Raw genomic sequence first — 25,292 nt, 5'->3', positions numbered from 1 at the left:
CCTAGCAGATCCTTTTAGTCGTCTATTGGAGTCCATGCCTCAATGGGTCAGGGCTGTTTCAGTGGCTAAAGGGGACCTACTCAGTATTAGGTAGGTGGTCATAAAGTTCTGGCTGATCGGTGTAGGACAGACTCCCATTTCCTATGGATTGCTCCGGGGGGAAGGGGGGGGGGGGGCGGGTGAAGACAGATAAGAGACAGACACATCTTCATGCTTCAAACTGCCTGTTGTGTCCATGCAATTATTTTGGCGCTCCCCTCGGATTCACGAAAACCTGCTCAAATGTTTAACCAACTTGATTAGACGCAGATACAGGGAGGAAAAAAAAATGAGACACAGACGCGGTTTGACGTTAAAAAATATAATTGATATGCAAGACATTTCATTGGATTGGAAATAAAAGGCATCATTTCCCTGTGGGCGTGTACATCGCTCTCCTGGCGTATCCTGCGGGAATACGGTCACATCTTCATACAAAGCAATAGACGGCCGGGGTGAACACATCTGGTTACACGTGTTCTTAGTCATAGAAAACATTGCGATCTGTCATGGATACCATGACCCAGTCTGCCCCCTTGCAACGCATTACACAACCCTCTGGAAACAAGAGGTTGAGGATGTAAAGGATCGCTCCGCACAAAACTGACTGCTCAGACTTTTCCTACACCCCACCAAGCTGAAAATTCCCACTGGAGTACATTCTGGGGGGATGTTGGACCCCAGAACGCCCTTGCTCCTTAGGTGGAAGCAGTGGGCTCTCAGTTGACCCAGAGCACTCTAGTACATGAGCTTTTCTGATTGCAGAGTTCTAGGTCTGCCTCAGCAGAGGTAATTGTTGGATCTCAGAAGAAGGACCCTTGCTCCCTGCGTGGAAGCAGTGGTCTCTCTGCAAGAGTCTGGGATGCCCGCAGCTGAGCCATAGCTCTGTAGAGCATGAGCTTTTGTGATTGCAGAGTACTAGGTCTGCCTCAGCAGGACCCTTGCTCTCTGTGTGGAAGCAGTGGTCTCTCTGCAAGGGTCTGGGATGGCCTCACTTGACCCAGAGCACTCTAGTACATGACCTTTTCTGATTGCAGAGTTCTAGGTCTGCCTCAGCAGGACCCTTGCTCCCTGTGTGGAAGCAGTGGTCTCTCTGAAGGGGTCCGGGATGGCCTCAGTTGACCCAGAGCACTCTAGTACATGAGCTTTTCTGCTGCAGAGTTCTAGATCTGCCTCAGCAGAGGTAATTGTTGGACCTCAGAAGGACCCCTGCTCCGTGTGGAAGCAGTGGTCTCTCTGCAAGAGTCTGGGATGCCCACAGCTGAGCCATAGCCCTGTAAAGCATGAGATTTTCTGATTGCAGAGTGCTAGGTCTACCTCAGCAGGAGTAATTGTTGGACCTCAGTAGAAGGACCATTTCTCCGTGTGGAAGCAGTGGTCTCCTGGGATGCCCTCAGCTGAGACAGCTCTCTAGAACCTGAATGCAGCATTCTGGGTCTGACTCAGTAAGGAGCATGTTAGACCGTAGCAGAAGGACCCTCTGCAAGGGTCTGGGAGGCCCGCAGCTCAGCCATAGCTCTCAAGAACACACGCTTTTCTGATTGCAGAGTTCTGGGTCTGCCTCAGCAGGAAGAATTGTTGGACCTCAGCAGATGGACCCTTTTTCCCTGTGTGGAAGCAGTGGTCTCACTGCAGGGGTCTGAGATGCCCTCAGATGAGTCAGAGCTCTCTAGAGCATGAGCTTTTCTGAGTGCAGCATTCTGTGTCTGACTCAGTAAGGGGCATGTTAGACCTCAGCAGAAGGACCCTTGCTCCCTGTGTGGAAGCAGTGGTCTCTCTGCAGGGGTCTGAGATGCCCTCAGATGAGTCAGAGCTCTCTAGAGCATGAGCTTTTCTGAGTGCAGCATTCTGTGTCTGACTCAGTAAGGGGCATGTTAGACCTCAGCAGAAGGACCCTTGCTCCCTGTGTGGAAGTAGTGGTCTCTCTGCAAGGGTCTGGGATGCTCGTAGCTGAGCCATAGCTCTCTAGAGCACAAGCTTTTCTGATTGCAGAGTTCTGGGTCTGCCTCAGCAGAAGTAATTGTTGGACCTCAGCAGAAGGACCCTTTCTCCCTGTGTGGAAGCAGTGCTCTCACTGCAGGGGTCTGAGATGCCCTCAGCTGAGTCAGAGCTCTCTAGAGCATGAGCTTTTCCTATTGCAGAGTTCTAGGTCTGACTCAGCAGGGGGCATTGTTGGGACCTCAGCAGAGGGACCACTGCTTTCACTGATTTTTTAAAATTCAGTGCTATTCAGCAGTAGGTTGAGGCTTGCAAATTTTAACACTTGAGGAGGGAAAAAAAAAAAAGGGAACTCCAGCCGAAAAATAAAGGAAAGTCTACGGCCCTCAAGTTGCATGAAAGTCAGACCAAAATAGTGTATGAACTACTTTGAAGTCACTGCAAATTTAAGTGGCACATATACGAATGGTTATTATTGGAAAACATGGAGTACAACTTGTCATGCAACCTTGATGTCCAAAGTCGCATGGCACAAGAGTGAATGGGGTCTTAAAAGTCGAAGCGGCCTCAAAGTAGTTCATGCGCCTCTTTGGTCCAACTGTCATGCTGCTTGAGGGCTGTAGACTTCAATGCTAACCGTCAAAATTTGCACCTGAATGTTTTACAAGCATCAGTTGACCATTACCATTGGTCAAAGCCAAAGTCGCACCCATCTAAAGTTGTGTGAAAGTTGCGCTCCAAAGTTGCGCAACAAGTGTGAATGGAGCCGAAGTCCCTGCAACAGAATGCAAGAATGATGGCTGCTACATTTGCCCCATGTGTGGGTCATGGTGGGGTCTGTACATGCTGTAACGTTGGGAAGAAAGCACGAGGCTACTTGGCACTTATCCATACAATGCCAAGGTGGCAAGGAGGGTCGCTCCACCTTGGTGGCCCCGCCATACGTGACCAGGGCAGGGAGAACGAGGTCAGAGGTGCAGAGCTTGTCAATCGGTGGAGCAAGCCAGCCACATAGGTTTCCTTATATCTGGCCCTTAAGACCCATTTTAGATGGGCGTCCCGATTAGGTCCACATGCCAGTTTTTCAGGGGGGCCGGATCAGAAGGTCTGGGTGTAAAATGGGCAAAGGAGTCCTTTTAGTCCCAGCTGCTCTACCCGTGTCCAGATACTGAGTGGACACAGACCTGTCCATCCACCCGCTCTGCTCCAATCAGCTCGCAGATCCCCCTGCTGATCCCAATGGAATCCGCCTCATGTAAAAAGGGCCTTAAAAGGGGTCTTAATGGCGGGGGCGTTTACCAGACTTCCCAATCAGGTGATCACCAATTGGCTGACACAGTGACCGATCAGGAGACCTTCCTACCGGGACCCAACCACCACCCATGTCCAGCAGCTGTTGGTGACAGTGCGGTCGCAGTGCTGGGGTTATGCAGTTGAGCCGGCTGCATGATGTTAAAGGCCTCCGCCATGCACCCACGCATTGGAATACTCCTCCCCCCCCCCCCCCCATGTCAAATCAATCAACGGAAGTTCTTTAACGCCCAAAACGCCTTTTGAACCCAATTTCTGATATTCTGACATGATCTGTGATTGCTTTTCCCCAATTCAGGCTTCGTTCAGACTTGCAGTTGGCGGTTCATCAAAAATTAGCGGTTGAGCTGCATTTTTGTTGTTTACTAAGGCTAGGTTCACATCTGTGCGGGTGGTGCCGCTGCGGATCCGCATGAAAATCCGTGCAGCCGCACCACCCGCACAGAGGACTGCGGACCCGCGGGCAGGTGCCAGTCGTTCGAACGGCACGCCGCCCCGCACTGGAAAATGCAACCGTACTGGGAACCTCGGCTGCGTTTTCCAAAGAAGTGCCGGGACTTCTTCCCTGCGTGTCCCGGGGCACGGGAATCTATTCAAATTAATGGGCTGTCATGCCCCCGCACGGCCACGTGAACCAGGGCTAAATGCCCCCCTTAACACCTTGGCACCAGCGCCTGCCGGCCCTTTAAGGAATTTCTGGTGGGGTTTAGGGTCATGTGACCACTGATGACGGTCACATGATCAGAAAGCTCCTGATCGCAAGTAGCGATCGCACCCAGCACGTTTGCTTACATTGGGGTGCAAAAATACGTGACCTCTAAGGCCCAGCCGTTGAGTGGCCGCATATTTGCAACCGAGAAAATGCAACAGGCAGCGGACGGGGAGGTTTACATGCCACAGTCACAATGGTTGGCACCCCCATGGCATGTAGGTTCAAACCGCCCATCCCCCCCGCTCTAATGGGTCTTCCTCTGTCTTTTCAGCTAAGCTTCTGGTGTCACCAGTATGAAATCCCAAGAGAAACTGCATTTTGTCACCATTGGTAGATAATTGATTTTTTTTATGGTGACAACAGCAGCTTAGCTAGAAAAAAAAATGACCTCGGCTGTTACCGACCGTTAGAAACGCATCAGCGGTCAAAAAGTATTTGAAATATTTAAATGATATAAAGCGCCAAAAAATACAACATAATCGGAAGTGCAGCTGACAGTCCAATACCCCCCCCTTCCCCCCCCCCGGGTGGTTGGCAAATAAAGAAGTATTTGGAACCTGGCTAGAGTCTGAAACTACTATTGTGTATGCAAAAAAAAAAAAACGCAGAGTTTTGGGCGGAGCAAGTAGCAAAAAGGGAAAGTCAATGCATTGCAAGGTCTGCAGACCGCAAGAACCTCCTATCAGAACAACCCAAGGAGCACATAGTACAGCAGGGGGGTGCAAAGCTTCCACGTGAGAATAAATTTGGCTTTTAGTACCAGTTACATGTCAACCCATAAAAAAATATATAATCAAGGTGTTATTCTACAGATCGGGGTTCAGTTCCTCCAAAAAAGACGCAGGCTTGCTTAGCTACCGGCTAAGTTCTCTCTTGAAACAGCCACCGACTGCCCCCCCATGACTGCAATTTCAGTCGCAGACTCAAACTCCCCGGATTAAGTCGCAAGACAAGTTCAACTTGAACGCCTATTTCATGGGATAACATGCATCTGTTTCAAGAGGCAACTCAGCCGCGGGCGACAAACTCGCAGCTCGACGGAGGAGACTTTTTCATACGAGCAAATCATATACAAGTACACACTTCCTTTTCCTCTTAAAATTTAAAGGGATTGTCCTACTCCAAGAGCATACTCCTACCTGTCAAGGTGTGGTCTGTAAAGTCCTGTATTGCTTTGGTGTGGCCAGGATAACAAAAACCAAAAAAAAAAAATTAAAAAAAAAGCAAAATCATTTCAATCTTTCTACTTGGCATTAAAAAGCAAACTGGATAACAAGTAGCTGAAAAAAAAAAATCGTTCACACAGCCACAGCACAGATCACGGTTTTAAAAATGGGGAGGAAAAAAAAAAAAATTAAATATTTTTCTCAACACAGAATTTAAGGGAAAAAAAAAAAAAAAAAAAAAAAAGTCACCCTTTCACCAGCAAAAAAAAAAAAACAAAAAAAAACAAAAAAAAAAAAATAAACCCTATAAATATTTGCCACCGTACTGCTCCAAGATCACACTCTTCCTCTCAAACAGACGTAAAATCAGAGAAGGGAACATAAATATTACACAAAAAAAAAAAAAAAAAAAAAGGGGGAAAAACCTAGAAAGAAAAAAAAAAACCTAACTATAGTAGCACCTAGAACCAAAAAAAAAAACAAAAAAACAAAAAAAGTCTAAGAGTAAGAAACCTAAATTTTTATAAACCCATACGGCAGCTGGCATGGGTAGAGATCATCCCATTCTGGTAGATTGCGCCCGAGGTCGGACTGGTTTTTTTTTTTTTTTTGCACTGAGGAAGCCAAAAGAAACAAATAATGGAGTCCAGTTATCCCAGTCCCATGAGACCTTTCAACGGGTACTTTAGATACAGCAGCCATTATACGCTGCCCGCGTCCTGCAGGAGAAGTCCGTGCGAAAGATGATGAGAGGGTCAAAACGCGCCGATCGGTTTATTCTCCCAGAATGAGTTTGACGAAGGACGCCACGTCAGTGTTCTTCGATTCGTGCAGCGTGAAAAACGGGTGTTGCTGTGTGGGGATAAAAAAGGGAATTGAGATCAAAAACACAAAAAAAGACCCCCTGGGGGTGGGGTTGGGGGACAAACATGGGTTTGACCTTTATTATAGGGTTGTACTGATATTGGTATACGAGTACTCGTGCAAATACCTCAAACCGATACCTTTTCCGTGCGATTTGAGCCCATACAAAAATGAATGAGCTCAAATCGCACTGCAAAGAATCGAATGTCATTTCAACAAGAATGCGGTTTCCCTGCAGGTGCGGTGCGATTTGCGCCATTCATTTATTGGCGAGTACTTGAGCACAAGTATCCGTACTCGCCAATAGGAAGGAAAAAAAAAGAAAAACTGTATTGGTGCAATCCTACTTTAGTACATAAATTCTGTGTTCTACTTGTACATTGCTGAGGTGCAAATCAGACTCTTCCTGGTCCTCCTCCAGTAACTTCACACACATTGGCCTTTCACCAGTCAGATCCCACCTCCAGAGCACATAGAACTTCCCCCATTGGGATCCCACCACCGGCGCACATAGAATTCCCCCCATTGGGATCCCACCTCCAGCACACATAAAACTTCCCCCATCGGGATCCCACCTCCAGCACACACAGAATTCCCCCCATCGGGATCCCACTTCCAGCACACACAGAATTCCCCCCATCGGGATCCCACTTCCAGCACACATAGAATTCCCCCCATCGGGATCCCACCACCGGCGCACATAGAATTTCCCCCATCGGGATCCCACCACCGGCACACATAGAACTTCCCCCATTGGGATCCCACCTCCGGCACACATAGAACTTCCCCCATTGGGATCCCACCTCCGGCACACATAGAACTTCCCCCATTGGGATCCCACCTCCAGCGCACATAGAATTCCCCCCATCGGGATCCCACCTCCGGCACACATAGAATTTCCCCCATCGGGATCCCACCTCCGGCACACATAGAATTTCCCCCATCGGGATCCCACCTCCGGCACACATAGAACTTCCCCCATCGGGATCCCACCTCCAGCACACATAGAACTTCCCCAATCGGGATCCCACCTCCAGCGCACATAGAACTTCCCCCATCGGGATCCCACCTCCAGCGCACATAGAACTTCCCCCATCGGGATCCCACCTCCAGCGCACATAGAACTTCCCCCATCGGGATCCCACCTCCAGCGCACATAGAACTTCCCCCATCGGGATCCCACCTCCAGCGCACATAGAACTTCCCCCATCGGGATCCCACCTCCAGCGCACATAGAACTTCCCCCATCGGGATCCCACCTCCAGCGCACATAGAACTTCCCCCATCGGGATCCCACCACCGGTGCACATAGAATTTCGCCCATTGGGATCCCACCTCCAGCGCACATAGAATTTCCCCCATTGGGATCTCACCTCCAGTTGTACATAGAATTTTGCCCACTGGGATCCCACCTCAAGCGCAGATTGGCCTATCGCCAGCGAGATCCCACTTCCAGCATGCGCACGCATTGGTCAGTCCCCAGACAGAGATTCCCATCTCCAGCACACAGACTGGTCAGCTCCCCGTGACTCACACCTTCCTCCTTCACATTAGCCTTTCCCTAGTGAGATCCCACCTCCATGGAGCGCACTTATGCACACACAGTAGCCTTTACCCCCAGCACACAGACTGCTCCCTCCCCAGTGACATCACCCCTCCATCGCATGCATTGGCCTTCCCCACAGAGATCCCACCCCCAGCACACAGACTGCTCCCTCCCCAGTGACATCACCCCTCCATCGCACACATTGGCCTTTCCCCACTGAGATCCCACCCCCAGCACACAGACTGCTTCCTCCCCAGTGACATCACCCCTCCATCGCACACATTGGCCTTCCCCACTGAGATCCCACCCCCAGCACACAAGACTGCTCCCTCCCCAGTGACATCACACCTCCATCGCATGCATTGGCCTTCCCCACTGAGATCCCACCCCCAGCACACAAGACTGCTCCCTCCCCAGTGACATCACCCCTCCATCGCATGCATTGGCCTTCCCCACTGAGATCCCACCCCCAGCACACAAGACTGCTCCCTCCCCAGTGACATCACCCCTCCATCGCATGCATTGGCCTTCCCCACTGAGATCCCACCCCCAGCACACAAGACTGCTCCCTCCCCAGTGACATCACCCCTCCATCGCATGCATTGGCCTTCCCCCACTGAGATCCCACCCCCAGCACACAAGACTGCTCCCTCCCCAGTGACATCACACCTCCATTGCACGCATTGGCCTTCCCCACTGAGATCCCACCCCCAGCACACAAGACTGCTCCCTCCCCAGTGACATCACACCTTCATCGCACGCATTGGCCTTTCCCCACTGAGATCCCACCCCCAGCACACAGACTGCTCCCTCCCCAGTGACATCACCCCTCCATTGCACGCATTGGCCTTCCCCACTGAGATCCCACCCCCAGCACACAAGACTGCTCCCTCCCCAGTGACATCACACCTCCATCGCACGCATTGGCCTTTCCCCACTGAGATCCCACCCCCAGCACACAGACTGCTCCCTCCCCAGTGACATCACACCTCCATCGCACGCATTGGCCTTTCCCCACTGAGATCCCACCCCCAGCACACAGACTGCTCCCTCCCCAGTGACATCACACCTCCATCGCACGCATTGGCCTTTCCCCACTGAGATCCCACCCCCAGCACACAGACTGCTCCCTCCCCAGTGACATCACACCTCCATCGCACGCATTGGCCTTTCCCCACTGAGATCCCACCCCCAGCACACAGACTGCTCCCTCCCCAGTGACATCACACCTCCATCGCACGCATTGGCCTTTCCCCACTGAGATCCCACCCCCAGCACACAGACTGCTCCCTCCCCAGTGACATCACACCTCCATCGCACGCATTGGCCTTTCCCCACTGAGATCCCACCCCCAGCACACAGACTGCTCCCTCCCCAGTGACATCACACCTCCATCGCACGCATTGGCCTTTCCCCACTGAGATCCCACCCCCAGCACACAGACTGCTCCCTCCCCAGTGACATCACACCTCCATCGCACGCATTGGCCTTTCCCCACTGAGATCCCACCCCCAGCACACACACATCGATTTTTCCGTCCTTCAGCATACCTTCCCTTTCAAAGCACCAGTATGTAAGGAAAGGATTCTGATTGGCTGATCTAGATAACAAGAATACACTGATAAAGGCAACTTTATCACAAAAAAAAAAGAAAATGGCGGCTGTCGGGTGACACCACACATCTGTGCTATATACTCACCATAAGCTCTGCGTAAGTTGGACGCTCTTTGGAATTCTTCTTCAAGCTGTCAGGAGACAGAAGATTGTGTAAGATCTGTGCAGAGATAGTCTGAGAACAATTCATACAAAAGCAGGAAGAGGAGCCGCCATACAGGCCAACGCAGACATACTCCAGAGTACAATCCATTACCAAACCGAACGAGCGCAGAGAGTGATCAGGGATACAAGAAGTCACTTCCCCGGCCTCACCAATCCTCTTCTCTCGGTGAGGAGGAAGTGCTTACAAGAAAGGAAAGTCTCCCCATGTGTGTCATGACCTACCGCACTGCCGAAAAAGACTGCCAGCCCAACATTTGCTGGAAGAGGTAGGCCTGTCTAACACTAGCCTTCTTGGTGCTCACTGCTGTCACCGCTTCTGGGTGGTACTGAAGTCTCTTGTCCCATGATTCTGTGTTGTGGAGTTTCCCTCTCCAACAAACGCAAGTGCAACTGAGACTAGAGTTGTACAGTTTATAGGTCACATTAAAGGTGGAAAATGTTCTGAAATGATTTATCTTATCTTCTTTTACATAACAGAAACCTGACATGTTAACAGGGGCGGGCGTGAAGACTTTTTATATCCACTGTATAGATAGAGAGAATATCTAAACAAGTGGATATAAAAAAAATCACACACACACACACACTTCTAATCAAGTGGATATAAAAAGTCTACACGCCCCTGTTAACATGTCAGGTTTCTGTGATGTAAAAAAAAAAAAAAAAAGAATTTCAGGACTTTTTCCACCTTTAATGTGACCTATGAAACTGTACAACTCAATTGAACAACAACAATTTGAAATTATACACACATTATACACACATATATATATATATATATATATCCCATCAGAGCAGAGTTCATGTTTCTGCTGCTATGAACCCGTTTATTCGGCAATTACTTCGTTATTAAGATAAAGCAACACACATTTACCTTTTATCTCAGCAACGTAGGTCCTGCATAGGTGGTTTTATTATACCCAATCTTACTTTTATATCTCTATCATTGGAATAAGGGATATAAACATTTACTTGTTAGGCTAAGTTCACACTGGCTGTTAGCAGGTGTTAGACAGGCGTTTGGGAAGCGTTTATACATTGGACCTATGGCAGCACAAGGTGCTGTTCACACTGAAGCGTTAGTGTTGCAGCAAAATGAACGCCTCGTGTCAAGTCAGGAGGAGCTGAAGCCTCCCATTCAAGTTTATGGTGATGGTCCTCAAATGCTTGGCAGGCGTTTGCGAGGCGTGAATACCATTAACTTCAGTATAGGCGTTTTTGGTGCGCTATTAAAGCTTGGAAAACGGCTAAAAAATGTGCATAGGGCGTTTGGGGAGCATTTGAGGAGAGTTAAAAACGCTTCCCATATGCCTGTCAAACACTATAGAGGCGTTTGGCAAGAGCTAGAAATAAGTTAAGCGTGAACGAGCTCTTACTTTGATCTCCCATCTGATCAATGTTTATAAACAATGTTACTTTTTACCTCTATCTCCCACCACCCCCCCTCCTTCCCTGATCAATGTTTATAAACAATGTTACTTTGTATCTCCCATCTGATCAATGTTTATAAACAATGTTACTTTTTACCTCTATCTCCTACCACCCCCCCCCCCCTTCCCTGATCAATGTTTAGAAACAATGTTACTTTGTTTATATACATCAGACAGGAGATACAAAGTAACATTGTTTATAAACATTGATCAGACAGGAGATAGAGCGATACAAAGTAACATTGTTTATATACATCGATCAGACAGGAGAAACAATGTTACCTTGTATCTCTATCTCCCATCTGATCAATGTTTATAAACAATGTTACTTTTTACCTCTAACTCCCACCACCCCCCCCTTCCCTGATCAATGTTTATAAACAAAGTTACTTTGTTTATATACATCAGACAGGAGATACAAAGTAACATTGTTTATAAACATTGATCAGACAGGAGATAGAGCGATACAAAGTAACATTGTTTATATACATCGATCAGACAGGAGAAACAATGTTACCTTGTATCTCTATCTCCCATCTGATCAATGTTTATAAACAATGTTACTTTTTACCTCTAACTCCCACCACCCCCCCCTTCCCTGATCAATGTTTAGAAACAATGTTACTTTGTTTATATACATCAGACAGGAGATACAAAGTAACATTGTTTATAAACATTGATCAGACAGGAGATAGAGCGATACAAAGTAACATTGTTTATATACATCGATCAGACAGGAGAAACAATGTTACCTTGTATCTCTATCTCCCATCTGATCAATGTTTATAAACAATGTTACCTTTTACCTCTCTATCTCCTGTCTGATCAATGTTTATAAACAATGTTACTTTGTATCTCCAATCTGATGATTATAAACAATGTTACTTTGTATCTCATCTCCAGTATAAATAATGTAACTTTGTATCTGCATCTTGTACAGAAATACTGTATCAGAAGGTGAATTTCTGATATCACCTGTAGCATTATCTGCTGTATTGAACGTGGGGAGGAAGAGGGGAGGAGGAGGGGCAGACGATACACATCCCGTGTACTTCAATGACATTTCTTTGGCATGACCAAGGTCTTCAACTGGTTAAAAGCAAAACGTTGCTCTATGACTGCAGTAAACCCTCAAAACAGCAGCAGTGACACACAGACCGGCGCTGTCATCATCTGAGGTCAAGCGGCAGACCGTGTGACATCCGCAAAGCCCACCACTTCTCGCTGTCTAAAAAAAATATATATATTTAAAAAAAAAAAAAAAAAGAAGAAGCGCCTACAGATCCTCGGTCAGGAAGTCGATCCTCGGTCAGGAAGTCGATCCTCGGTCAGGAAGTTTGCAGCGATTGCTTCCGCTCCGATGATCTCGGTGGAAACGTTCCAGACAGACAATAGCAGGACAGGTTGAATCAAGCAAAGCCAGTAAAACCTGAGCTGTCCTCCTGTTCCATCAAGGCCTATGGGATTCCTGAAAGCCGGGGGGGGGAGCCGGACGCACTCCGGGGCCCCCCATGGTAAACACATTGCTCACACTTACCGTATTAATAATGTGTTTATCGGCGGACAGAATCCGGAATGAATTGGGTCAGGAGATGCCGTGTGTCACTGTGGAAGGCGATACGTGTGAACGGCCACTTCTCAGATTCAGGAATGCTAACAATGTACACAATCGGAGGATCCCACAGGAACCAATCAGAATTTGCTATGAGTTTAGGCACAAACTCCATGCACAGCTCTGGGTCTCTAAAGATCAGGAACCAGGGGGGCTGCTTCACAATCACGTGATCGCTGTGATCGCTGTGATAGCCTGTGATTGGCTGTCAATGATCAGTCACTGTACAGCCGCGCCCATGTGTTTTTTTTTGTATTTTTTTTCTTCCTTTGAATGGAGAAAAAGATAAATTTTGTGCTGAAGGAGAAAACTATATACAAAAATAAACAAAAAATATAAAAATAAAGATAAAATGAAATAGAAAAAAGTTGAACTAGGTCAGTATCAGGGATAGGGTCAAGGTTCAAGTCAAAGGTCATGATCGGTGTCAAAGGTCAGGTCAGTGTATTTTAGATACATTTTGGAGATGTAAGAACCCCCTTTTTCAAGAACCTCCTACCTCATTTACCATTGGAGGACATGCCCTTTATATGCAATGGCCACTATTGGCAGCTACTTCCCCCAGCCGGCCATATAGGACATCACTTCCTGAGAGCGACGCCACTGCCGGCTCCTGAGAGCGACGCCACTGCCGGCTCCTGAGAGCGACGCCACTGCCGGCTCCTGAGAGCGACGCCACTGCCGGCTCCTGAGAGCGACGCCACTGCCGGCTCCTGAGAGCGACGCCACTGCCGGCTCCTGAGAGCGACGCCACTGCCGGCTCCTGAGAGCGACGCCACTGCCGGCTCCTGAGAGCGACGCCACTGCCGGCTCCTGAGAGCGACGCCACTGCCGGCGCCGGCTCCTGAGAGCGACGCCACTTCCGGCGCCGGCTCCTGAGAGCGACGCCACTTCCGGCGCCGGCTCCTGAGAGCGACGCCACTTCCGGCGCCGGCTCCTGAGAGCGACGCCACTTCCGGCGCCGGCTCCTGAGAGCGACGCCACTTCCGGCGCCGGCTCCTGAGAGCGACGCCACTTCCGGCGCCGGCTCCTGAGAGCGACGCCACTTCCGGCGCCGGCTCCTGAGAGCGACGCCACTTCCGGCGCCGGCTCCTGAGAGCGACGCCACTTCCGGCGCCGGCTCCTGAGAGCGACGCCACTTCCGGCGCCTGTTTCTGAGAGCGACGTCACCTCCGGCGCCTGTTTCTGAGAGCGACGTCACCTCCAGCGCCTGTTTCTGAGAGCGACGTCACCTCCAGCGCCTGTTTCTGAGAGCGACGTCACCTCCAGCGCCTGTTTCTGAGAGCGACGTCACCTCCAGCGCCTGTTTCTGAGAGCGACGTCACCTCCAGCGCCTGTTTCTGAGAGCGACGTCACCTCCAGTGCCTGTTTCTGAGAGCGACGTCACCTCCAGCGCCTGTTTCTGAGAGTGACGTCACTTCCTGTTCCCTCCATGGGAGCGGACAGAGAATGGAAAACATCCAACTGCTCCCCCAAGAATGGACTGGAAGTGATCCCAATGCCCACAGATGCTGTATATGTCTTCTAAGTACAATCAGGATGCGGAAACCACTAGATGATGGGAGACTGAAGCAGTTGTGGGCAAAGTGTGCTTTTCTAGAGGTAAGCTGGAATCATGTAACAAGAGGATGCAGTGCTACCCAAAAGCAGTGTGTGTGAACCCGGCTGAATCCGCAGATCACAATAACTGAGATGATTCTAGAAGTGCCCAAAAATGGTCTTCAATAAATATCCTGCCCCAGACACCCCGGACTGACGAACATTTCAGGCACTTTGAAGTGTTCTTACCATTTTGAGGTAAAATCGACGAAATCGGCGGAGAACTTTTCTGCAGGCAACTGTGGCGACGGCTCCTCGACCACCTGCTTCAGCTGCTGGAACGGAGTCCCCCACGAGTCGTACGGGAACCGCAGGATAGCGAGCTCGATCTGATAGGCAGAAGAGAGGAAGAGGATAACTGTTTAGATTACGACCTCCGGCCTTCTCTTCAGTTTTGTACAGGTGCAGCGGCCCCTCTCCTGGATTGGAACGGCTTCCTCTGATTTCACTGCACACTGTGAGCCTCTCACAGTGTGCATTAGAAGCCCGATATGCATACAGACCTCCGCCTAATTTCCTGGCTGGAGGACGTCCAGCATCATCTAGCCCAGGGGTAGGCAACCTGCGGCTCTCTAGCTGTTGTGGAACTACATTTCCCATGAGGCATTGCAAAGATTCCAAAACTGACAGTTACAGCTATGACTTGCAGAGGCATGATAGAACTTGTAGTCCTGCGGCTCTCAGGTTGCCTACCCCTGATCTAGCCCTTTCCTCCCCAGCCTGACTGTCCCTGGCCCCGCCCCTTTCATTCATTGTATTTATTTCAGGTAGCGCGTCAATTTACATATATATTGTACATTCACATCAGTCCCTAACCCTCAAGGGGCGTACAATCTATATACTACACCTACATACTAGGGCCAATTTAGTCAGGAGCCAATTCACCTACCAGCATGTCTTTGGAGTGTGGGAGGAAACAGGAGTACCCAGAGGAAACCCACGCAGGCACAGGGAGAACATTTAAACTCCAGGCAGGTAGTGCTGGGATTCGAACCAATGACCCGAGTACTGCCAGGCAGAAGTGCTAACCACTTAGCCACTGTGCTGTCCATATTGTATTTCAGTTCTTTCAATCATGGAGGCTCAGCATGACATGTGGGTGTTACCTAGGGTGCACGGCATGCATACACCCTCAAGGGGCGTACAATCTATATACTACACACTAGGGCCAATTTAGACAGGAGCCAATTCACCTACCAGCATGTCTTTGGAGTGTGGGAGGAAACCGGAGTACCCGGAGGAAATCCACGTAGGCTCAGGGAGAACATGCAAACTCCAGGCAGGTGGTGCCGTGGTTGGGATTCGAACCGACAACCCCAGTGCTGCAAGGTGGAAGTGCTAACCACTTAGCCGCTGTGTTGCATGTATTGTATTTCAGTTCTTTCAAACATGGAGGCTCAGCATGACTTGTGGGTGTTACCTAAGGCGGTCTGCATGCATACACCCCCCCCCCCCGGTCTAGGAACACCCACTTCTCCACACTGACCACCCACCAAGGCACTGATCATTTGCATAACCACACCCAGGAGCCTGCCCCACTCCTTGTATTCAATCCTACTGGGGAGTTTTCCCTTCACTTTCACTTCCACAGACACAATTGAAGGGAGAGGAAATCCTTTCGTACCACAAGAGTATAATAATCACCCCACACAATGGGCTCCGCCATATCAGGTAAAGCGCCCACAATGTTCCTACAGAGACCAGGGGGCACATATATCACAAGAAGGAGATTCTGCCTACATCATCTGTTCTATCTCCCCTTCGTTTTGCGCATGATTACTTTTACTTTGCAGAATGCGTGTGCTGTATAGAGATCACAACCCAGAATCATCCCAGGAGGTGGCGCTACAGATGTAGTTCACATTTTATTATTAATCATTCAGGTACAATTCTTCCTCAGAAGCCGATGGGAGGTTTACATGCTGAGAATTCAGAACTCATAAAAGATGAATTATAAAACATTTTGTTTTATACACATTGGGGGGGGGTACTATACTGTGCACCCGTGCGAGGGCTTTGTCTGCATGCATGAGTGTTCCGTGCATCCAGTCCCGTCCATGTCAATGCGAGAGACAATCAGACAGCCGCATTGGCGCAGGTCCCTGAACTGGCCCTGTCTGTGCTTGGGGACCCAAACTGCTGCCAAAACAGGGGTGTATTTGGGATTCGTGCTGCCCTAGGCAACACAAAAATCGGCTCCCCCCCACGGAGAGACCCTGAGGCTAGGTTCACATATGTGTAGCCGCTGTGGATCCGCATGCAAATCCATGCAGCTGCACAGAGAAATGCGGACCCGCGGGTGGGTGCCATTAGTTATAGAGGCACGCCAACCGCACCGGGGACCGAGGTTCCCATTCAGGCTGCGTTTTCAGAAGTGCAGGGACCTGCGTGTCACGGGCAGAGGCACACTGACAACTCATGGGGCCCCCGGGCAATAGGGGATCATGGGGCCCGTGTCCTCGCCCATACTCAAACCACACCCAAAAAAGCCTATGAAAAGGTACCAGGGGCATCTCATGGGGCCCCCTACTGACCTCGGGCAGTGCCCGAGTTCCCAAATGGTCAGTCCGCCCCTGGTCACCAGTCCATTCAAATGAATGGGCTCTAGTGCCCGCACACAATACGGCCTGTACGGCCGCATATATGTGAACCGGGGGCTGACACTGACCAACACCCACCTCCCCCATGAAGAGAGCCTGACATTGAACACCTCCACCCCAGCCCTCCCCCCCATCCAAGAGAGCCTTCCACTACCACCGCCCCCCCCATACACTGGCAACCCCCCCCCCCCCCCCAGCGAGAGATGGACACTCTACTTCACAGCTTCGGACATCCCCGGGAACCAGAGGCAGGCTCTGCATACACCATCAAGAAGCCCGAAACCTATCAGATCCCATCAGGTCCCCATGCGGGGTGTTTCCCTTCTTGCATCCCATCTTTCGGGGGGGCGGCACTGCCACCCTGAAAAATGCTGCTGCCCCCCCTCAAAAATGCTGCCCTAGGCAAATGCCTTGTTTTCCTTGTGGTACATACGCCCCCTGCTGCCAGAGAGGGAGCAGCGGTTGTGTCAGTGTAGCTGCTGCATCCCAACTGACATGAATGGGACTTCCTGCACGGGGATGCGCGGAACACCAGTGTAATCATGACTCTTGCACGGGCGTATGAAGAAAAAAAAAAAAAATGAAATCCATTCTCCGCAGTATCGCATGTAATGAGCATGCTACAAAGTAAACTCTTCATGCAGAAGCTGCAACTGTCAGCCGAGCATTTTTACTGCCCAACAGACCAAACGCAGGGTCGAAAAGAAAAGCAGCTTCCATCAGAGGCTTCTCACGGCAGAGCTCCGAGACTCGTGACCGGCTCTGAAAGAAGATCGCTGATCTCGCTAGTGGCGGGTGAGAAACGTTTCGCCATGGGTGAGGGGGGACATTCGTGTGAGTTTACTGCCCCCGTGTGGTGAAACATCACATCGCCGTGCGACCGGATAATGAAGAGCTGCAGCTGAACGAACGGAAAGCAAAGTCTCACCGACAGAACAAACGTTAAATCTGTGTTTACATTCGGATCGTTTCTTGGTATTCTACGATTCTATTATTCTTCCATTAACCTTTTTGCTGCCAGGTCTGTACACCATACGGACCTGATAGTGGGGGGGGGGTTTACACACAGAACAGAGGCTGCAGCCCCCATGATTGTGTCTAAAACTGTCAGAATTCTGCTGGAAATTGCTGGAAACAGCCCCCGGTAACATGCCCGCACTTCCCGTGCTCCCGCCATGTGTTTTGGGTTCAACTCACCCACCTGTGGGCCCGGACCAACATGGCTGGTGGAGGGGAGAGAGCAGAGCAGACAAACGCTCTCCCCTCCCCTTCATCCTGTGACCCGGAAAGGTGGCATACGTCACTTCCGGGTCACCGCCGTCACTTTCCCCGGTTAGAATAGCCGTGTATTGCAATCAGGGGCGGACTGACAACGCATGGGGCCCCCGGGCAATAGGGGATCATGGGGCCCCTGTGTCCTCGCCCACACCCAAAAAAGCCTATGAAAAAGCCAAAGAAAGGTACCAGGGGCATCTCATGGGGCCCCCTACTGACTCCGGCCCCTGGGGCAGTGCCCGAGGGCTCGAATGGTCAGTCCGCCCCTGATCGCAATACATTTGGTGGATTGCAGAGGAGACATTGGGGATCTTTTAGACCCTGCGTGTCTCATTAATCACTTCCCGTCTGGCCGCTGTATATAAACTGCCGGACGGTGGCAGTGCAGGGGCAGGTTGCTGTTCATAAACGGCGCCCACCATTCTGGACTGTGCGCGCTCCCTGGGAGTGCGCAGCACCGCGATCCGTTGCCTGCTGTGTCCTCCGGACACAGTGGAACACCGATCATCGTACAGGACCTCTGTGGAAGGTCCCGATCATGTGATCACTGGGTCTCCTCATCGTTCTATATCATACCATAGTGATTCCAAGGCTCCAAATATCAGACTTCACACTGTATCCTTTCTGGTTCAGCTCGGGGTTTATCCTTTCCGGCTGAAAAAAAGAAAGAAAGTAGATTACTGAAAAAACGGGAAAATATACAAAAAGGTAAAACGCAATCAGTAAAATCGCATGAAAACTTACACATGAAAAAAATCAATGAAGACCAACTAGATGGAAAATGAGGCACCGCACAGAGAAAACCAGCAGGGCGCACAGAAAAACCGAGCGAGCGTGCGGGGCGCACAGAGAAAACGAACGAGCGTGCGGGGCGCACAGAGAGCGAGCGTGCGGGGCGCAGAGAGAGCGAGAAAATGGGGCACTTAGAGAGGAAGAGCAAGGGAGCGCAGAAAGAACACGGATGAATGGGGTGCACAGAGGGAGAAAGCGAGTGAACAGCATGCACAGAGTGAATGGGACACACAGATCAAGAGAGCAAGTGGGGTAATACCTGCTTGGTTCTCGCCCTCAGTTCTACCCCCCCACAATATATCTTTCACTTCAAGGCTACCAAATACACTATATTGCCCCAAGTATTGGGCCGCCAGCCTTTCCACACACATGACCTTTAATGGTCCCCCAGTCTTAGTCCGTAGGGTTCAATATTGAGTTGGCCCCGCCCTTTGCAGCTATAACAGCTTCACCTCTTCTGGGAAGGCCGTCCACAAGGTTTAGGAGGGTGTCTATGGGAAGGTTGGACCATTCTTCCAGAAGCACATTTGTCAGGTCAGGCACTGATGTCGGGGGAGGAGGCCTGGCTCGCAGTCTCTGCTCTAATTCATCCCAAAGGTGTTCTATGGGGCTGAGGTCAGGACTCTGTGCAGGACAGTCAAGTTCCTCCACCCCAAACTGGCTCCTCCATGTCTTTATGGACCTTGCTTTGTGCACTGGTGGGCAGTCATGTTGGAACAGGAAGGGGCCATCCCCAAACTCTTCCCACAAAGTTGGGAGCATGAAGTTGTCCAAAATGTCTTGGTATGCTGATGCCTTAAGAGTTTACTTCACTGGAACTAGGGGGCCAAGCCCAACCCCTGAAAAACAACCCCACACCATAATCCCCCCTCCACTAAACTTTACACTTGGCACAATGCAGTCAAGCAAGTATCGTTCTCCTGGCAACCACCAAACCCAGACACGTCCATCGGATTGCCAGACAGAGAAGCGTGATTGGTCACTCCAGAGAACACGTCTCCATGCTCTAGAGTCCAGTGGTGGCGTGCTTTACACCACGGCATCTGACGATTTGTATTGCACTTGGTGATGGAAGGTTTGGATGCAGCTGCTCGGCCATGGAAACCCATTCCATGAAGCTCTCTACGCACTGTTGTTGGGCTCATCTGAAGGCCACACCAAGTTTGGAGGTCTTTAGCTATTGACTCTGCAGACAGTTGGCAACTTCTGCGCACTGTGCGCTTCAGCATGCGCTGACCCCGCCCTGTCATGTGACGTGGGCTACCACTTGGTGGCTGAGTGGCTGTTGTTCCCAGTTGCTTCCACTATGTTATAATCCCACTAACAGTTGAGCGTGGAATATTTAGTAGCCAGGAAATGTCACGGATGGACTTATTGCCCAGGTGGCCACCTATCACGGGACCACGCTTGGAGTCACTGAGCTCCTGAGAGCGACCCATTCTTTCACCAATGTCTGTAGAAGCAGTCTGCATGCCTAGGGGCTTGATTGTATACACCTGTGTCCATGGAGGGGATTGGAACACCTGAATCACATGATAGGGAGGGGATTGGAACACCTGAATCACATGATAGGGAGGGGATTGGAACACCTGAATCACATGATTGGGAGGGGATTGGAACACCTGAATCACATGATTGGGAGGGGATTGGAAAGCTTGAATCACATGATTGGGAGGGGATTGGAACACCTGAATCACATGATTGGGAGGGGACTGGAACACCTGAATCACATGATTGGGAGGGGACTGGAACACCTGAATCACATGATTGGGAGGGGACTGGAACACCTGAATCACATGATTGGGAGGGGACTGGAACACCTGAATCACATGATTGGGAGGGGACTGGAACACCTGAATCACATGATTGGGAGGGGACTGGAACACCTGAATCACATGATTGGGAGGGGACTGGAACACCTGAATCACATGATTGGGAGGGGATTGGAAAACCTGAATCACATGATTGGGAGGGCGGGCCCAATACTTTTGGCAATATAATGCAGTACAGCCCACCCCACCTATTTACGGTCACAAGTCACACTTACAGCCATGTACGGTTTGCAGCCAGCGTCCATTGTTTTGGCTACAGAATCGACTAAATATCCGCTGATCCCGAAGTCGCACATCTTCACCTGGCCCTGCTTGTTGATGAGCACATTAGAAGGTTTTACATCTGAAAATATAAAGACATTCAGATGACTGAGCTGCAGAAGGGGAGAGGAGGCAACAATGGAAATGCATCTCTTCTAGTACAAGCGGTGTACAACCCCCCGGTGAACAGAGGACCAAGCGTTCCCAAAGAGATGGATGCCTACAGTGAATGTGAACTTAGGTGAAGGTTCTACATGTCCAACATGTCTATACTTCCCTGCTGTGTGTAGTGGATTTGCACAGAGCAGCCCAGATCCTCCTCTTCTCGGGTCCCCCACAGGCTTTCTTGTCTGTTAGGTGCCCCCACAGTAAGCAGCTTGCTATGGGGGCACCCGCTGCTCCGTGTGTCCACGCTCCAGCTTGCTGTCTCAGCCAATGAGGAGGCAGACACCCGGAACAGCCGAGGCTGTCATCCACATCGCTGAATCGCAATGGGGCTCAAGTATGGGGGGGGGGGCGCTACACCCAGAAGGTTTATCATAGAATGCACGAAGATAAAAAAAACCTTCAACTTTTACAGCCACTTCAGTTGTGCTTCAGCAGTAACCTGGGCGGTTCATCCAAGTTCCTCCCTATAAACAGCAATTTTTCTGCACTGATCCCCAGAGCTGTATATGCCTCTGACTGCTGGTCTCACAGGATTCAGGATAGGATGTCATTACTGCTCTGTTTGCTGTTCTTCCACCTGGAGAGAAAGCTGCAGTGCAAGAATCTCCCTGCTTCTGGATGGTGGGAACCCCTCATAATGGGCACAGCGGGTGTTCAGACCCGGGAACTCAGCACAGGGATGGTGGGAGCCCCTCATAATGGGCACAGCGGGTGTACAGACCCAGGAACTCAGCACAGGGATGGTGGGAACCCCTCATAATGGGCACAGCGGGTGTTCAGACCCAGGAACTCAGCACAGGGATGGTGGGAGCCCCTCATAATGGGCACAGCGGGTGTACAGACCCAGGAACTCAGCACAGGGATGGTGGGAACCCCTCATAATGAGCACAGCGGGTGTACAGACCCGAGAACTCAGCACAGGGATGGTGGGAACCCCTCATAATGAGCACAGCGGGTGTACAGACCCAGGAACTCAGCACAGGGATGGTGGGAACCCCTCATAATGGGCACAACAGTTTACCTCTCTACATAAAGAATGTGCTTGGGGGGGGGGTACTTACCTCTATGAATGACAGAGAGTTTACTATGTAGATGTTCTAATGCTCTAACAATCTGGAAGACAAAAAATTAAAAGATATTAGGAGAGAACTTACAAAACGAACATCAAAATGTTCAATTTGTCATCAATGAAGAGCTTCCCCGCCCCTTCTATAGGGCCTCCTGTGTGGGTCTATAAAGAATTCAGGCAAACTAAATTGACCAATAGGAAAGCTGGGGAAACGGGAGGAGGCGGGGCCTAGATCTCTCTGGATCTACTAATCAGATCCACATACAGTTTGAAGGCATTCTATAAAAGGGATGACTTCAACATGAATGACTTACCATGGCAGACGAGGGGTTCAAGGAAAAACTTGCGGCAAACAAGTAAACTGCCATTAGGGGTCATCTGGAAATGTCAGTTGGCTCTGACCCTGGGAACATCTGGGTGCCTATACTGTAACACTGTCTGATGCTTGGTCATGTGACCCCTGCCAAGGAATTGGTCACATGTTCTTTCGCTAGCCGGCTGACTATTTAGGAAGCTTCAATCTACCACTTGACTACCAGTCGGTCACTCCCCTTTCCTGGCCGGGCCGTTGTTCTGCTTTCACTGCTGTGATAGTTTGACTGACAATTTTTCCGTCCTACAAAACTGTCCCCAATCAATTTTAAAAAAATTTTTCAGAGAGTTTTCTTTTGGAGGTCCATTCCCACTATGAAGTGAAGAAAGCAAAACTTTAGGGCTGTGCACCTCTCTTATATATACAGGCCAGTCCACCACTCAACCAGGGCCTCTACACCCCTCCCCATTTAGCAGGTTCCCGCCACTGTCAATTACGAGGGCGGGGTCCCGCCAGCGTCAGGAGGGCGGGGTCCCGCCAGCGTCAGGAGGGCGGGGTCCCGCCAGCGTCAGGAGGGCGGGGTCCCGCCAGCGTCAGGAGGGCGGGGTCCCGCCAGCGTCAGGAGGGCGGGGTCCCGCCAGCGTCAGGAGGGCGGGTCCCGCCAGCGTCAGGAGGGCGGGTCCCGCCAGCGTCAGGAGGGCGGGGTCCCGCCAGCGTCAGGAGGGCGGGTCCCGCCAGCGTCAGGAGGGCGGGTCCCGCCAGCGTCAGGAGGGCGGGTCCCGCCAGCGTTAGTGAATGCAGCAAATAAAGGGACTGGCTGCTTGTGGGTGTTTTCTGCACTGTAGTTTCCCCTCTCCAGAATGTAGCATCCACCTCTCTGCCATTTTCTTGCCTCTATCGCTACACGGAAGCATTAGGTGACACGGCAGACGGAGTAGCGGAGCGGCAGAGCAATGGCGGCCTGTCCTAGATGGTCTTTCATTGATCTGAGATCACATAGAAGAACGTTTTGTTCGATGAGCGCAGATCTGACTTACAGAAACGGCTATTTTGCCCAGAATGTCCTCCGGGATGGTCAAGTCTTTGTCTATGACGTGTTTGTAGAACTTGTCCAGTGACGTGTCCATCAGCTCCATACAGATCCACACATCACCCTGCAGGAGACAAATCAGGAAGAGTCAATGATTGCGGTTGGACTGTTCAGCAAAAATTACAAAAAGAGGCCTTTTAGTCCCCCAGTGACTTCAATGCAAAATTGCGTCCCATAGACTGATGCAAAAACGCACCCCTAGTGATTTCAGTGCACAATCGCGTCCCTATTGACTTCAATGCAAAAACGCCCCCCCTACCTAGTGACTTCAATGCAAAATCAAAATCACGTCCCATAGACTTTCATGTACAATCATGTCCCCATTGATTTCAATGCAGAATTGCCAGTCACATTAATTAAATAAAAAAAAAACAAAAAAAAAAACACATTTTAAAAATAGTCTTGTTTCTGTTTTCGGCCCAGTGCATCTTGAATTTTCGATTTGACCACCAGAATTTTCATCCTGGTGCACCACTACATAAAATAAAATTTTTGGTCTAAGAGTAACCGATAAATTCCTTCTTAACCCCTTCCAGTCCGGACGCTTTCACCCCCTTCCAGTCCGGACGCTTTCACCCCCTTCCAGTCCGGACGCTTTCACCCCCTTCCAGTCCGGACGCTTTCACCCCCTTCCAGTCCGGACGCTTTCACCCCCCTTCCAGTCCGGACGCTTTCACCCCCCTTCCAGTCCGGACGCTTTCACCCCCCTTCCAGTCCGGACGCTTTCACCCCCCTTCCAGTCCGGACGCTTTCACCCCCCTTCCAGTCCGGACGCTTTCACCCCCCTTCCAGTCCGGACGCTTTCACCCCCCTTCCAGTCCGGACGCTTTCACCCCCCTTCCAGTCCGGACACTTTCACCCCCCTTCCAGTCCGGACACTTTCACCCCCCTTCCAGTCCGGACACTTTCACCCCCCTTCCAGTCCGGACACTTTCACCCCCCTTCCAGTCCGGACACTTTCACCCCCCTTCCAGTCCGGACACTTTCACCCCCTTCCTGTCCAGGCCAATTTTCAGCTTTCAGCGCTATCACACTTTGAATGACAATTGCGCGGTCATGCAACACTGTACCCATATGAAATTTTTAGCATTTTTTTGAGACAGATAAAACTTTATTTTTGTGGTATTTACTCACCACTGGGATTATTTTTTTTTTGCTATATAAATGAAAAAATCCAAAAATTTTGAAAAAAAGTGTTTTTCTTATAAAAGAAGGCTGTTGTGAATGGCCCTGTACCATGTGATCTCTGTGATCATTCAGATTTCACACGTAGTAAGCAATGTCGTCAGAAGTGACATCTTGCTTACTACTCTGCATGTGATCACTGATTGGCCAATCATGATCGGGACCTCGCAGAGAGGTCCCGTACGATGATCCGGAGGACACAGCGGGCACCGGATCGCGGTTCTGCGCGCTCCCAGGGAGCACGCACAGTCTATAATGGCGAGCGCGGTTTATGAACGGCAACCCCTCCCCTGGACTGCCACCATCCGTCCGTTTATATACATGGGCCGGACGGCAAGCGGTTAAATATCCCAACATGGTTAAAAAAAAATAGAAAAACAATATTGTTATATTTCTTTTGAATGTCCACATTGAAAACGCAGTGAACTCTACCTCTCGGAATAATGCTCCATAGAACGTGACAGTGAAGGGACAATCAACTGTGCGCATTGAGATATCGAGGTCCATCAGCAGTCGCTTCTGTTCCTGGCTGTTCACAGTGGCTCGAATACGCTGCAGAGAGGAGAAGACGTCATTAATGAGAGGACAGGAGACAACTGCCATTCACTCTCAGCTTTAAAGCCACAATGTAATCTGCCTTCACATTATACCTTCACTGACCCCCCCCCCCCCTTCCTCATTAACATAATGATGATTTAAAATTAAACCTTT

The 25,292-nt window shown here is 50.3% G+C and overlaps 1 protein-coding gene across 2 annotated transcripts in view; it reads right to left on the bottom strand.

Moving 5' to 3' along the window:
- Window positions 1-345: 345 nt before the first annotated feature.
- Window positions 346-25,292, bottom strand: part of LOC149443529 (dual specificity mitogen-activated protein kinase kinase 6) — a 52,685-nt gene continuing 27,738 nt past the window's right edge. For both annotated transcript variants that reach the window (XM_089655585.1, XM_089655586.1), the window contains 8 exons: window positions 25,014-25,133; window positions 23,344-23,460; window positions 21,986-22,037; window positions 20,711-20,838; window positions 18,448-18,525; window positions 14,186-14,325; window positions 9,276-9,321; window positions 346-6,018 (listed from right to left, as the gene is read on the bottom strand). In XM_089655585.1, coding sequence (XP_089511711.1) covers window positions 5,941-6,018; window positions 9,276-9,321; window positions 14,186-14,325; window positions 18,448-18,525; window positions 20,711-20,838; window positions 21,986-22,037; window positions 23,344-23,460; window positions 25,014-25,133 — 759 coding nt within the window. In that variant the 3' untranslated portion in view covers window positions 346-5,940. The remainder of the gene's footprint in view (window positions 6,019-9,275; window positions 9,322-14,185; window positions 14,326-18,447; window positions 18,526-20,710; window positions 20,839-21,985; window positions 22,038-23,343; window positions 23,461-25,013; window positions 25,134-25,292) is intronic.

The sequence above is a fragment of the Staurois parvus genome, unplaced genomic scaffold (genome assembly GCF_062004578.1).
Source record: "Staurois parvus isolate SC_StPar_1 unplaced genomic scaffold, SC_StPar_1.0 ptg000851l, whole genome shotgun sequence".
Lineage (NCBI taxonomy): Eukaryota > Metazoa > Chordata > Amphibia > Anura > Ranidae > Staurois > Staurois parvus.
The sequence above is the reverse complement of the archived record's forward strand: the minus strand, read 5'-3'. Positions and strand labels throughout refer to the sequence as shown.